The sequence below is a fragment of the Falco rusticolus genome, chromosome 11, assembly GCF_015220075.1.
Source record: "Falco rusticolus isolate bFalRus1 chromosome 11, bFalRus1.pri, whole genome shotgun sequence".
Lineage (NCBI taxonomy): Eukaryota > Metazoa > Chordata > Aves > Falconiformes > Falconidae > Falco > Falco rusticolus.
In genome coordinates, this window is record NC_051197.1 from 31303785 (window position 1) to 31316394 (window position 12610).

At 43.1% G+C, this 12610-nt stretch overlaps 1 protein-coding gene across 1 annotated transcript in view; it reads right to left on the minus strand.

Annotated features, from left to right (window-relative positions):
- NIBAN1 (niban apoptosis regulator 1) overlaps positions 1-12610 on the minus strand; it is a 70140-nt gene that overhangs the window by 23666 nt on the left and 33864 nt on the right. Inside the window, exon 5 of the mRNA XM_037404259.1 lies at positions 11529-11696. Within this exon, the coding sequence (XP_037260156.1) occupies positions 11529-11696 (168 nt within the window). The remainder of the gene's footprint in view (positions 1-11528; positions 11697-12610) is intronic.

Genomic DNA, 12610 nt, shown 5'->3' on the forward strand with positions numbered 1-12610 from the left:
GATAATATGAAATCTGTGTTCCAACATTCCAGTTCAAATTTTGTATCTGTATGTATTGCAGACTTCTGTGCTGGGTCTCTTGCTGCGCTTTGTAGCAGAAAGCTCAAAACCAGATAATGTTTAATGGCTTAGATGATGATTTTTTTTAATTACAATCAAAGAAAGATGCCTCTTTAACATTACAGATCCTAACCTGCCATGCTAACTGTTAAAAAGTATTTCAATATCCAGTTTAAACTGCTTGCCCCTCTGAACAATAATTTTCATTAATAAAGCTACTCAAACTCATTACTGCAGCATGAGAGAGCCTAAAATGGTCATCATCATACACCAGGAATGCCAAGAGGTGTTGAAGACAGATGGCATACCATTTACCCCCTTAACAAATGCAATGGTGACAAGCAGAGTTTTCATATAAGTAGCAGCACAGCTCATTTCTGTACTGCTCGTGCAAACCACATGGAAAAGTCTGTTTGGGAAGAGCAGGGAAATGTTCCTCCAGCTCCTCGTGGGACTTAAGTCGGATGCAATAACCAGACAGCGAGAATTTTCCACCTCCCAGAACTAATGGGGCAGTTTGCTCTACTGAGACACCAGTGTTTCACAGTTCTCTTCTGCATCTTGGCTAATTCTGCAAACTGGGACTTGCTGATTTTTGGACACAGTGGCAGCATTACCATGTTAAACTGTTTGGAGAGCCAAGGAACTGTAGTCAGGATGTTTTATGATGTGTAAAAATTGATTATGTCATTCTCCAAAACAAACTGAGTGCCCCTATTGCAATCGAGCGAACGTCCTTCCCCCGTATGGCTTCTTCTTACAATAAATGTATTACTTTTATTGTTAATAAAAGCAAAGGGATATATTGACTGTGGACAAAGTGCTTTACCAAAACAAGCTAAACCACTGAGAGTAATCTAAGCTTTTTGGCTGACATTTCACAAAAGGCTGAGGCCCAAAGATGTAGATGAACAACTGTTAAACCAGAATCCAGAGGTCTGAGCTCATAGAGCACGGGTTTTAATTAAAGAAATGCTGATTCTGACATAACGTCCATCATCTGACTACCAAAACTCGGAAGTAATCCACCCCGGCTTCATCTGTTTCCTGCAGCACCCACATCTACACATGCATTCCTGAGCTGGAGAGCTGCCTAGTGTTTGGTGAACAATTCGGCGTTCAGTGAATATTGTTTTCTATACAGTCCCTGAATTCTTCCTGCAGGTACCTATAACTGATATTAGAATAACTAGGCATCCAACAATGGCTGTATTTACAAGAGATGATCACGTAGATGCCCACAGGTAGGAAGACAGCCTTGCCTGGCTCGTGCCTACCTTCCTCCGTAACTGCACCTTCGGTCAAATGTCTCTTCCCAACACAAGCAGCTAACAACCTGGTATACTTTTTAGTTCCCTCCTACAAGACAGCAGCGCCCATGAATACCTCCTCAAATCTTCAAAAACTGCAGGATGACTTTGGTTAAAAAGTGGGAAAGGCTGAAGGACAGCCACTGGAAGGAAATGAAGATGACCAAGGAGTTGAGTTTGGTGGCCTTTCACTGACAGCAAGAGCGTCACTTACTATGATTTTTGAAATAGGATAAATTAGTAGAAACTGCATTTAATTTTATGTGATCTCACAATCATATTTCCTTGCTTCCTCATCTATTTGGTGGAAAGCTGGCTCAGGTGAAGACAGTGCCAAAACATCGATTTTGCATTTTCCTAGGACAAGAAAATTCTCTGTTCAGGTATCAGTGAAGGGCCTTCCTTCTTCTGATGCTACAAACAGGTAACAGATAAAGCTGAAGAATATTTGGATTTTTAAGTGTCTTGTGTTTGGTTTTAGCAGCCTCAAAAGATGGTGCTTCCACCACTTACTATTTCCACTAGACACTGCTACCCTCAATGGAATAGATTTCATCCCAAGAAATCCAAATTACATTTTCCCCCATTTTCTGATCCTTCCAAGTCATTCTCCTCTCACCTTGGCATCTGTTTCTTTCAATGTTATTTAGATTGTTGTTTTTCCTCTGCTTTCCATTATACATGTTCTTTAAAATAGAAAAGAAAATCTAACAGAATTTTAAAAAAACTTAGTTCTTTGAAAACAAAAGCTGTTAAGAAAGAAAATACACAACCCCAAACCAGAGGGAGGCTGCTGAAAGAAAAGGCTGCCATTTTTAAAAATGGTGGTGTCTTAACCATCTAAATACAGAGGACATTTCCATCTCTTGTACTGATACTCCAGAGAAAGCTACTGCGAGCTGCCAGCTGCCCAAGGATTTGGAGTGAAGGCAGCTGGAGAACATCAGGGAATAAAAGATGTTTCTGTAGTCAACGAATCATTCTGCCAGCCTCCCAACACCACAATTAGGGGATGCCTATCAAATAAAAATAAATTGGCATATCAAAGAACAATTTCCCTTTCTAAGAGTGATCTTTGTAGCACAGGTTTCCTGCAACAGTGTTTTTTTCTAGCATTCCTGGTAAATACCTGCCTGGGATTTATTTGCTGTGGGCAGGGACTGAAGTGATTGTTGTCTGTTGCTCACATAGTTTCTGTTTAACGATGAGTAACTCTGCTGTGGAGTGTATGAGTAATATCACCACACAGAGGATTACAGACAGGACACAGAATGGCTAACGGAGGCCAAGACCGTCCCATCACGTTAGCACATGGCAAAAAGTGACCACCGGAGTCCCCAGCACATTTCAGGAGCTGTTGCTTGTAAGATAGTCCAGCAAATTGGTAAGAAACGCGATGGGCATCAAATCCGAAAAACAACGTTCCGAAAATTTCTGTCCACAAAAAACAAGCAAATGTAAGTAATAAAACGAGAGTGAATCCATCTGCTTGAATCTGGGGCAATGAGCAGAGCTTGGGAACTGGACCCCAGGAAAAGATAGCTTGCCGAGGGCTTGTTAACACAGCTATAGCACCTTTGGAACTGATCCTCTGAATAAAAGGACACACTTTACTTTTACAAAATGGAGTCCTGTCATATCAAATCAAGAACAAAGCAAAGTGTAATACCCTGGTTCTGAGAAGCACGAAGCTCACAGCTCTGATGTTTTCCTGACAGCAACGTATATTATTCATAGATCATGTGGTATGAAGCTGCTAACCACTAACAGAAGCTAGATGAGGTCATTTCCAAACAGGATACAACCCTGCCATAATAAGCTGTATTTATAGCAAATAAAGCTTTGCAGCACAAGTTCCCTCCGAGATCATCAAACCAACATTCAACAGGTTTAACTATTTGCTTTGCAGCACACAATGCCTGCATTAAAGCTGTTCAAATCAGCATGAGACAGATTACAAGGAACCTCCCTCTGCTGGGACCAGCAGCTTTCATAGTTTTAACAGAAGTGCACTGTATAAACACACACAAAGAATCGTAGTATCATTTTTCTCTGGCAACTTCCAGGCACCTTCCAAACCAGCTACTGTGCTCCTGGTGCAGGTGAGAATTTTTTCTGCTGCTGAACTTTGAAGCTGGAGCATGAATACAACCGTACACCTGCACAAAGGAGTATCTTCATGGCTCCTGAAATAGGCTTGGGTGCTAGGCACAAGCCAGGGCCTCTTCTGTACCACCCCACACTAGGTATTATGTAAGAAAAGGAGAATCAGCACAAGGCGTGGAGGTGAGAGAAGTAGGAGGACTGTAATTGTAGTTAGGATTTTAGCACATTAATCATCTTGATGTTTCAGAATGAAAGTAACTCCCACAGACTGAAAATCCTAACTATACTATAAGCAAGCAGGCTTACTGGAAAAGCGATAGCCACAATGATTGAAAGAACTGATGTTGTAGAGCAAAAACATCCCAGAAAGAGGAAAAATAGTCTCATTTTAAGCAAAATATTCTATATTATACAAAAAAAAATAAATCTAAATTGTGTCCTAAAATACTTCATGAGTTTCACAGCATCCCACAAGCCTCATCAAAGATATTTATAGCAAAATGGTTTTGAATGTTACGACAGCATTAATATTTCTGTGAAACTTTACACATCAGTTTTGAGAAGTCCATTTGCACCTCAGGTATCTGTCTGGTGAAAGACCAGCCATGGTCTCAACAACTCATGTGGATCACAGGAGAGCTTATCTTATTAACTATAAAGTGATTTAATTAATCAAAGTGCAGCAGCTGCAGTGAGAGGAGCCCAGACTCAAGGCCCAGGTCTAGGCGACGGGCTGAATAATCTGTCTCCATTCGTACCTTTTCCCACCCCAAATTACCAAACAAACCTTGCTTTCATCCCAGTGCAGAAGGACATTGTTCTTTAGTGTCAAAAAAAGCAATTTCCTCCTCAGTTCTACTTTAATTGATCCTTCTGCATGTCATCTGAAAAAGGCAACAAGAAAATCCTTTTCATCTGCCCTCTCTGGAGAAGAAAAGCCACCCTGTTTACAAGATGAAGGCTCAGAAATCTTTCTGAAGTTCTATTTGGACTTGTGAGAGCTGCTTTGCTCTGTATATGGAGATATATATCCTTCAGCTTAAGTATTCAATGTCATCTTTTCAACCTTTAACGCTTCAGTAGTTATTTTGAATTATAGTCCAAGATTTGGTAAGCCCTACGTGTACTATATACATGTAGCATAGGAAAGATAGAAATAATTATGAGAAAAACACCTGCCAGCTAAACTTAAGAGTTGAAAAAGGGAATGTGGACACAGCTAATGGCAACCCTGGAAGACAGATGGAGAAAAAAAATCTGAAGCTGTCCTAGTTGCTCTGACATAGCCAAGTTGTGACACAATGCCCCACAGGAGCCAAAAAGTACATTTTGTATTTCCCTCTTGCCTAATGTATTTCTTTCTTTTATGTCTTTAATGTATTTATGTCTCTAATTTTTTTTGCTTTGTTTTGTTATTTATGGTGAAATTGGAGATGTCAGGATATGTGTGGTTTTGAAAGTCCCTTAGCTTTCTGTGTCATGAGGGTGATTATCAAGTTAAGGATGTGAAATCAAACCAGATGAAAGAAAATAAAATCATGAAGCGAAACTCCTTATCTCCCAGAATTAGCTAGTTGTATTTTCCTTCTTATCACACAGACTTCCCCCTATCCTAGCACCAAGTGGTTGGGCTTCTTCACTTTTAACAGCAAATACGAAGTGAAACACAACAGTTGGTAGCCTCACATAGAAAATGAGAAGACCTCCTAAAATAACAAAAAACAAGCACTTGGAATAAACTTCAGTCTGATTTTCAGGGTATACATATGTAAAGGATTAAAAACTGGAGAATGGGAACTGTTAAGAGCACTGTGAATATTCTGAGCATTTCCTTCATTACTGCCATTCTGGGACTGACAGCGCTTCCCTGTTGGAGGTTAGATGGCCATTTCAGCAGCAAATTCCTACCAAAATTTGAGGTGTAGTTCTCACCATTTCACTAGGAAAATGTGGATGGAGAGGGAACCAGAGTAAGTCCAAGCTGTGGATGAAAGTGGAGGGATCATGGAGATAAAGGCAAACCAATGAATTGCACGCTACAGCCCACATCTAAACTGGCAGTAGTGGTTTAGGAAATTGGAGGAAACAACGAAGCCATTTCCTTTCACCCTACACTTCAACTTAAGCACAGCTTCTTTAAAAACCTCAGAAGTTTTTAAAACTAAGCATTACGTAAAATCCTATAGTGATGAAGGTATGACCTCCACAGATGCTTGAGAACAGGCTCCCTGGAAGTACCACGGAACAGTCAGCAGCTCCTCCCTATTAACCTAAGAAACACTCAACTGAGGCAAAGATTAGGGAGGCAAAGTTAAAAAAATGTTATGGGCAGAAAATTCTCCTTCTTGCTGCACCTTCTGTCAGGACTTTAATATGAAAGTGGTATTAGGATACATATTTTTTGACACATGCTCTTATTCTCCTGAATTAATAATGAATCATCAAAACTGAAACAAATATAGTACATATAGAATGATGTAATGTAGACTCTCTAGATAGAAATTCTAATGTGGTCAACAATTCTAATTATTTACTAAAGCTAATAAGGCCACATTTAGTGTCCTGTAAATGCATCCCCACTCGGATCAGGTCAGAAAGCAAGAGTTCTCCAGTAACCCTTGAAACTGCATTTTTCACAACAACTATCATTTTCTTTGCCACATTCATCATTTGAAACATTAATTTTTCAGTTTTACTAAAACAGTGAAGGCTACATAATTGCCCCAGGAAAATACAGCAAATGTCCTATGGCATAAGGAACAGACTAGCAAAGTGAACGTTGAAAATTTAGTTGTGTAATCCTGTACCCAGAGAACTGTACGTTCTTTTCTATATGTGAAACTTTTATGATTACTTTACACTACTACTCTATTCCTCTACACTACCCTATTTTACTACTGACGCCTCTGTATCTGTTTGCTTGATGCTCTTCTGCAAAGAACAGCTTTTGGCTGAGCTGTGTTACATATCTAGAGAACTCCCTCAATGTTATCTTTCTGTATGTACACTTATGCCATTTAACTACTTTAACTCACGCTTTCATTTATCATATTCATTGATCAAAGCCAAAAAGCTTTGAAATCAGCAAGTATGTCCATTATAATGCTTTATATCCTATGCCGAGGTAATAAATTCAATGAGAAATTAAACATGGCATTTCAGAGCTGCACACAATGTTCTTTAACGCAGCTCACTGAAGTCCTTAATTACAAAGCTGCTGGTAAAGAATCGACAGCTTGGAAGGAAGTTTTTTGATGGAGCTTTTGAGATAATGGTCAAGATTAGACAGTAGCACCTCTGTACTGAGTATGCAAATTAACAGTAGTCTTTTTTTTTCCTGGGAGCAAAGTTACACAGTTGTTAATTTTCAGAGGAGAAGGGTCACACACTATATGGTGAATAGCAATTTTGAAATTGATTTGACTCAAACTCAGCCAGAAAAGTGATTCAGATGCAGGCATGGCTTATGTTAGAGTTGCCAAATCCGGTAACCCAATAGCTGCAGCTCTCATTAGATCCTTCTGCACCTGCTCCCACTGACAGCAGGTCCAGACCTACGTTCCCCCCGGCAGGAACTCCCAGACTCACCCGTATCTTCCCACATCTTTTCAGTAGCTGGCTCAGACACACGATCCCTACAGTACTCGTCCCACGCCTATGGTGCCTCTGGTCACTGACTCCCACTCCTCTTCTCCTCTACTTTGCCAGATAGTACAGACTGAAGTCTGCTAGTGAGTGAAGCCTACGTACATGCACGGCTAGTAGAAGCTCATCAGGAAAGCGCTCTGGTCTCACCAGAATGTGGCCCTGCACCCGCGGGCCCCTGTACTCTGTGGTCCCTCCTCCCATTGCTGGCACTGGGACCTCTCACACACATCTCTCCAGGTGCTGGCACCTCAAATCTGTGGAGTCCCCGTGACCCCTTCTTGACTTGCTGGCACTGAGGACCCCAACACACACACCAGAGAGCACTCTCACCCTGGAAAACCGAAGTGAAGTTTAGTAAGAAGACAGGACAGACTGTGGTGATGAAGTGTGGGACGAGTGTACTGACTAAAGCCGCCTGCTCACACCCAGCTGACCCCATTTATCCCCTTTTTCCCCCTGTTATCCCACACTTGATCCTCTCCAACCCACTTTGATCCTTCCCTTTTCCAACCTTTGGTCCTTCCCCTAATCATCCCATAATAAATCTCACATATCCCAACAGTCTCCTGGAAAACATCCCATAATGCACTTCACACAATCTCCAAATGCTTTTCCCGTCCATCCCAAAGTGAGTCCCGTTCCTGCTTATGCAACCACAGCCCTGCAGGCTGCACGGCGTCAGGGAGAGCTGCTGGTGGCCCACCTGGGTGGGTTTCACAGCAGGTCCGTGAGCTGAGCCCCCTGCTGTGGGCACTGGGGCAGCCAGGGTGGGGTCCCCTCTGCACCGTCTGTTTGTCGGGGTTCCTCTGCTGCTCCCTGGGCGTTTGTGTTTTCATTAATTAGCCCTTAATCAAATGACCTCACAGCTTAAAACCCAGCAGGCGTATGAACCCCTCCCCAAGTCCTGAGGTATCCCAAAAGCAAAGCGGGAGCTGCTCAGATGCATCACTAACCTGGGACAGTTTCTGCAGGCAGATTAATTAATTAATTAATTAATTAAGTCCGTCAGCTTTCAGAGCGAGGGTCATTCAGAGAATCTTGGTGTACACATCCAGTTGTGCCAGAATATTTTTAAAGCCACAACCAGCTCAGGCTTATTTTAAAGGTTTTAAATGTGCTTTACTTGAAGTGTACTCAAGACGGGTGCAAAAGATCTACATATTCCACTGATAATGAAGGAAATCATTGTCCGCTAGAACTGCAAACCCTGATCAATTCGTATAAAGGCCAAACACAATAGGAAAACTTGGGGGGGGGGGGGGGGGGGGGAGGGGAGGGCCAGAACCCACAGTCTGTACATCTGAATCATATTTACAAGTGGTGATCACTAGATCCAAACACTTGTAATTATTCTCCTGACCATGAGTTCTGACCAGAAAACCCAGAAGCACAGGCTGGACGGGTTATTTATGCCAGAGGGACTCTGAAGAGAGGAACCAGCTGAATGCCAGGGTCGCTCCCACCACAAGCCCACATGCCGATCCGCTCCAGTCTTCTGTTCAGCGAGAGACTGTATTTAATTCTGCTTCCCGGGAGAAAACAGACTTTAACCAAAAACTCCTCCAAGTTTTTGGCTAAAGCCCTGTGCGATACATTCCCTTCCAGAAGTGGTAGATTATAGAAAAGACAGAAAGGCAATTTCTGATCAGTTGTAACATCTTTCTCCTGCCCTTGCAAAATCTGCCCTGGCAAAAGTTAACTGGGTACTTTTTAGAAGAGGGGGGGCGAGTGCTGCCTTGGCCGGGGCTCCTTATCCCACTAAATTACACTCCACAATTGAACTCAAAGGATTTTTCACATTTCTTCTCTCTTTTCAATTTTTTTAATGAAAGAGGCCAGCCAATTTTTATATCACAAGCCTTATTACCCATTGTATTGCTGCACGCGCCTATAACTTTGTCAGTTTGTTCAGTTGCCTGTTTTTTGTAGGCAGAATTGTTTGCAAGTAAAGCTTTTAAAAGTATTAGTAATGTAACATCTTTCAGCCGTGTGAGAATGAACAGAAATCAATATGAAGTTCTTGGGGAAAAAAACCCAATAAAATGAAGAAATTCACTGCAAGGGTAGAGTTAAGGTTACTGGGGTACTCGTCATTGATCATTTTTCTGCTTGCAGCCCTGGGTTTCTAGGAGACTCCAAGAAATCCAGAAAATATGGGCTTCCATTTCCCTAGCTGTAAAAAACTGTTCACTTTTACTGGTGTAACAGTAGGTCTTAATCCAGACTATCTAATCTACCAATCAGCCTGTTGAACAGAAATAACACGACAGAAAGGGTGAGCCTTGATGAAGACACTCCGGTGTCACTAAGCATCTACTGACATCAAGATAAAAACTTGACCACAGAAAAAACTGAGAGGGATAAATCCTGGAACAGATGTATAAATGAGCAATAGCTGAGCCATATGAAATATAATAAAACACAGACTCACAGGCACTGGAGATGGAAAAGACCTATTAGGTCATCTAGTCCCAGCCCCTGCCAATTCAGAATTGGTCCCTAGAGTGATGTGCTGAACTTTAAGAAAAAAAAGGCTGCCAAAAGCTTTGTCAAGCCTGTTACACTTGCTCCAGAAGAGAGAAATGAAAAACCCCAAAGCAAATGAACAGGCTTCAAGTCATGGGGGACTGACAGTGCCAGGAAAACTTGATTGTATCCCCATCTCCTTAGCAAACCTTGGTGAGGAGCGAAGGGGTGGTTTCCAAAGTCCAGAGCACTTCCATACTGCATGACTGCTGCAGCTGAAACCTGGCGAGTCAGAACTGAAAATCACACAGGCAGGCTTTGCCCTCAGGCACACTATGGGAATTCCTCTTCCTCCAGCAACTATAGAGAGAACAGTTACTGAAACTCAAGCTATTGGGAAGTGCCAAGTGAAGGCATGTTCATTCTAGACTGATGCCTCCAACCCATGTTAATCTAGCCACAAAACAGTCTTGATAGTCCCCATGACTGGGTATTTGCCTACCAGGGTATTTTAGCCCTCAGCCTCTCCACGCCTACACAGATCTGCATTGGAGCTGCTTCCTCTGGTTCGTAGGAGGCTGTCAGAGCCAGAGGGGCACACAGTGCCTCACCACTTTCAGCATGGCTTGGAAAAAAGTTGGAGAGGGGGACCACCAAGCGTCAGGGGAGTGTACACCACCTGGCTAGCACTGGGACCAAGAATCCTGTGTGGCGTGCGAAGGCGGCACCTGCCATCAACCATCACGAGCACCACACAAATAGCTACACGTCTTAGGACACTGCCTAGCACTGCAGTAATGTGTGTTTTTATTGTAGGGGTGAAGTCCTAAAGGAGACCAGGAACGCCTTTGGCAGTGGAGACAAGGGAAAAGAGAGAGCAATTGAGAAGTATCCAAGCAAGACTGTGAGATGGCTGTCTGAGCATAATGGGGTGAAGACGATGACCAGGAGGCAAGTGTGACACTAAAGAAAATACACTGGGACCCACTTCTGTAAGTAAAAGAGACTGCTGACACACTGCACTCTCAATTAATTTATCTACAAGCACGGGCTTCAGGCCCAATTAGCTGAGATTGCTGGATAAGTTCCTGAGTGTTCCTATCTCTCACCAAAGGCAGCAGAAGCAGATGGGACTCAAAAGTGACACTAAAGGCAGGGAACAGCTTGGACACCAGCAGGGGAACCAGGTCAGCTTGATGGAAAAAGAGAAAAGTCACCTGAAAAACAGGCAAGCATTCCTTTTTCTAAGGATCCAACTCACAAATGATCTTCCAATTCCATGGGAGCAAGGTTGTTTTTATAATCCTAGCCAGTCACAAGTTGGGGTTTTTTTTTAAGTTTTCTAGTCTAACATACTCGGAAAGCGAGATCTAAAATTTATCCTTGTGCAAACAATCAATACCATGTCGTACACACCACTCATGTCCCAGCTATGAGGCTTAATCATGGCTGGGGCTTAAGCTGCCATCTAAACACCCCCAGAAAACATCAAATGTTTGACCATTGGCGATATATGTATAACATCTCATAAACGTACTGGGAAACTACGCTCTCTTCATGTTGTACAAACCTGGTCTACTATATCTATAATGCATTTGCCAAGCTTGCAAACACTGGGGAGAGTTTGTTACGCCAGATTTCTTTCATAAACATCTCTTATGATTTTCCATTATGATACTGGATGAGCTGAGAGAGAGGGGAGTAACACTTGCAAAGCAAATCCCATGTTTTCTACCCAAGTGTGCCACACTGTAGCTCAAATCCCACCTAACTTCGCTCCCAGCAAAGCAAGAAGAAATTAATGTATTCCTCAAAGTACTGAAAGCCAAGCATCTTTCGTAGGTGATTTGCATTTTTCTACAGCTTTTTTACTATAACAGCTACTTAAATCTTCCCCGGGGTGAATGACATGCTGGACAAGGCCCCTTCTGCACTCACCGTGGTTTGAGTGTCTCACACAGTCCCCCAGCATGGCGCTGAACCGCCTCTGAGCCTCTGGCTCCGGGAAGCAATAGTAGCTGTGCCGGCTGAAAGGCTGCCACAGGTAAACCGGGAACTCCTTCGGCAGCTGAACGAAGGCTTGGGCGACCTCCTTCTCACTCGACCCTGCACAAAAAACACATTTCCATTTGAAATCTGCAGGTTTCCTGGGGGCTTCGGCTCTTTTCTTCTGCTATGACAGAGAAAACAGACCTTCGCTAGCAGGGAAGCATGAGACATGACAAAATCAAGTCTTGATCCAAGCAATTGGGCACAGAGGGCAGGGGGGCACGGCTGGGATGGGCACTCTCAACAGGCACCAACCACCTCTCTAAGTTATACTGTAGCAACTTGATGTCCTCTTGTTTTGTATTCAAGGTGGCCAAAAACTACACATTCCTTGTAAAATTTCAAAGAAACTATTTCATTGGATTGTAGCTGCTAGGGAAAAGGTTTTCACGGCAAATAGGTCAGTGGGCAGCTCTGGTCTCTTCCACATAGAGACCATACAGGAGCGTATGGTCTTCTGTATAGAAACAAACTCCATCAACCATGTAGGAACAGCAGTGGTTTCCCCACCTCCAGGGTTTCCAAACACTGCAAGACGGCCTTACGAACTGTCACTTCAAGGCCTGGAAGGTGAAGCAAAGACAGCACTCAGTATCTCCACTTTCCAGTCTCTGTGCACAAGGGATGATGCTGTACAACACTGTTTATGGATGACTAAATGATCTCTGGGTGTCTTCAGCATCGCACAGAAGGGGAGAAGGTCGATAAAAGACTAACTGAGCCAGTCATTGTGAAGGGAGAGGCACAGAAGCCCGCAAGCAGCCTTGGGCTACTCCATGTTACTCAAGCCCAACTCCTGCAGAGCTGTGGTGACACACAGAAGTCACCTCCAGGCACAGCTGCCCCACACTACCCTCTGACCCCCCTATGCCTTGGGAAAGGGGTGTAAGGGGGGCACGTCCCAGCAGTCATAATTTTAAGTGGCATGAGACAAGACTTAAAAAAAAACACCTTGTCTACATCTTGCTCTT